The sequence below is a fragment of the Procambarus clarkii genome, chromosome 42 (assembly GCF_040958095.1).
Source record: "Procambarus clarkii isolate CNS0578487 chromosome 42, FALCON_Pclarkii_2.0, whole genome shotgun sequence".
Taxonomy (NCBI): Eukaryota; Metazoa; Arthropoda; class Malacostraca; order Decapoda; family Cambaridae; genus Procambarus; species Procambarus clarkii.
The window spans coordinates 24,852,249-24,855,269 of NC_091191.1; the positions used below are offsets into that span (position 1 = coordinate 24,852,249).

At 40.7% G+C, this 3,021-nt stretch overlaps 1 protein-coding gene across 1 annotated transcript; it reads right to left on the reverse strand.

Annotated features, from left to right (window-relative positions):
* Nucleotides 1-477: 477 nt before the first annotated feature.
* On the reverse strand, nucleotides 478-1,494 carry LOC138373432 (uncharacterized). Its single transcript, XM_069339637.1, has one exon. It carries the CDS (start codon nucleotides 1,492-1,494, stop codon nucleotides 478-480), a length of 1,017 nt encoding a protein of 338 aa, XP_069195738.1.
* Between the last annotated feature and the right edge of the window lie 1,527 nt (nucleotides 1,495-3,021).

A 3,021-nucleotide genomic window follows, 5' to 3' on the forward strand; every position in this document is an offset into this window, starting at 1 on the left:
CGGTGCTGGAACAAGAATTAGATATTAATTAATATTTACATTTTATAGAATTAACACGATGCGTTCGCAGCCCCTCGAAAATCTAAGGGCGTAAAACGATTTTTTCCTAAATTTAATTTTGTTTGAAAAGAAAATTGGCATTTTAATCTTATATTAGTTTTAGCAATAGTCGTAATTGCAATAAAAGAAATAAATCTGCATAAAAATCATAAATAAAATGGCGGAGCAGCATGAAACACTTAAAACACTTCAGAGTGTTATTTAGCTTATAGACACTTTTTTAAGCCTAAACTTTGTTTAGGCTTAAAAAAGGTTAAAAAAAACGTTTTTTAAGCTCAAAACAAATTTTTTAAACTTAAAAAAAAAAAAACATCTTGGCATGCGAATTTGAGTTAAGCTAAAACATGTAATAGTCGTGTTATTATTGACATACAACTTTGTGATGTGATTAACATCATCATTGTGTTATGATTAAAATCATCTTCGTGTTATACTCGCTATTATGTCATCGTGCTGTGCCTGATGGGCATTCATCATCGTGTTATGCTGAGCATGCATCTTCGTGTTATGCTGTGCATGCATCTTTGTGTTATGCTGAGCATGCATCTTTGTGTTATGCTGAGCATGCATCTTTGTGTTATGCTGAGCATGCATCTTTGTGTTATGCTGAGCATGCATCTTTGTGTTATGCTGAGCATGCATCTTTGTGTTATGCTGAGCATGCATCTTTGTGTTATGCTGAGCATGCATCTTTGTGTTATGCTGAGCATGCATCTTTGTGTTATGCTGAGCATGCATCTTTGTGTTATGCTGAGCATGCATCTTTGTGTTATGCTGAGCATGCACCTTTGTGTTATGCTGAGCATGCATCTTTGTGTTATGCTGAGCATGCATCTTTGTGTTAGGCTGAGCATGCACCTTTGTGTTATGCTGTGCATGCATCTTTGTGTTATGCTGAGCATGCATCTTTGTGTTATGCTGAGCATGCACCTTTGTGTTATGCTGAGCATGCATCTTTGTGTTATGCTGAGCATGCATCTTTGTGTTATGCTGAGCATGCACCTTTGTGTTATGCTGTGCATGCATCTTTGTGTTATGCTGAGCATGCATCTTTGTGTTATGCTGAGCATGCACCTTTGTGTTATGCTGAGCATGCATCTTTGTGTTATGCTGAGCTTGCATCTTCGTGTTATACTGAGCATGCATCTTTGTGTTATGCTGAGCATGCATCTTTGTGTTATGCTGAGCATGCATCTTTGTGTTATGCTGAGCATGCATCTTCGTGTTATGCTGAGCATGCATCTTTGTGTTATGCTGAGCATGCACCTTTGTGTTATGCTGAGCATGCATCTTTGTGTTATGCTGAGCATGCATCTTCGTGTTATACTGAGCATGCATCTTTGTGTTATGCTGAGCATGCATCTTTGTGTTATGCTGAGCATGCATCTTTGTGTTATGCTGAGCATGCATCTTTGTGTTATGCTGTGCATGCATTTTCGTTTTCTACAGGACATGCATCTTCATGTTATACCTGACATGTATTTACAATTATACCTGGCATATGTCCTCTTGTTATGCCTAGTTTAACACTGCAACCAGACGGAACAGATGAAAATTAGAGACCAAATGCTTGAATGAATTCTTCCGGAGAAGAATTGGCCATGGAAGCACCCAGCTGTACGACGGACAGTTGAAATTAAAAAAAACTTGCTGAGACAAGCAAAGACGGGCTGTAGGAGATGACAATGGCGTCTTAGATTGGTAGATGTTAAGCAAGGAGGTCTTAGATAGGGAGTCCTGTTTCGTGAATAATGCTATAAGTATTTTTGTTATCATTTATTTTCAAATAAATAAGGAAAGTGAACAGAATTTGTGACCATAATTCCTGCAGACATATGAATTTGTAAACGATAGAGATACATGTAAATTATTTAATTTTAATTTCATAATTGTAAATAAATATACTCTCACGCAAAAAACTACATCTATAAACAGACAGACACAAACACACACAGACAAACAGACACACACACACACACACACACACACACACACACACACACACACACACACACACACACACACACACACACACACACTTGTCTTGTGACCACACAAGACACTTGTCTTGTGACCATCGTGTTGGGTGGACGTGGGTTGGGAGCTCCAGGTTCACTAGTGGAGTGGGAGGGGTAATCAGGCAACTTCGAAGTGAAAAAGTGTGTACAAGTGAATGAAAAAACCTTGAGTTTTGGCCAGAGCCATAAAGTAGTGAAGAAAAACAGTTTAAATAGCGTAATTCAAAATAGTTGTAGTATTGTGGCAGTGTGTAGTGTGGAGCAGACCTCACCGACCTCTGACCGCGTGACCTCACCCCGGCAGCAACCCTCATACCACCACGGGGACGACGCTTGGGGATTCACTCACCTATTGTGTTAGCAGGACGGTAAGATACTTGGAGCCCCTGTGGGTAAGGTTGCATTATAGCAATGACTAGGTCAGGAAGGGGGTCTAGGTCCAACAGTATTATGATTGAGGAAGAAGATAGGTTTGTGGAGAAGATGATTGGGAAATTTGTAGAGAAGAGGGATGTTTGGATAGGTGATCTAATCCAGGGGATTAACAGTGAAGTCTTTAATAAGATACAGGGCGAGGTTCAAAGACTCAAACAAGAGTTTATGGATCATATTCAAGAGGAAATCAGGAAGAGCAGGGTAGAATGGCAAGGAGAAATATCTAGGCTTACTAATGAATTTGGCAGGAATAAGGGAAGCTTGGCAGGGGAAGGGGAAGTAGTAGTAGTAGGTGGAGTAGCGGGTGTAGGAGGGGTGGGGGTCAGCCAGGGAGAGGGCCGCCAGCATGACCCTGAACTGAGAAAGAGGACAATCATAATCCATGGATTACTTGAAGCCAGGGCACCATCGAGGCAGGAAAGGATGGAGATTGAGGATTTGGAACTACAGGGGATCTTGAGAGACATGAGAGCCCAGATGGCAGGGAATGAGGTGCAAGTCCACCGAC

Excerpts from the sequence above, each read along its gene's own strand:
- LOC138373432 (XM_069339637.1), bottom strand. The coding sequence starts at position 1,494 with ATGCATGCACAGCATAACACAAAGATGCATGCTCAGCATAACACAAAG.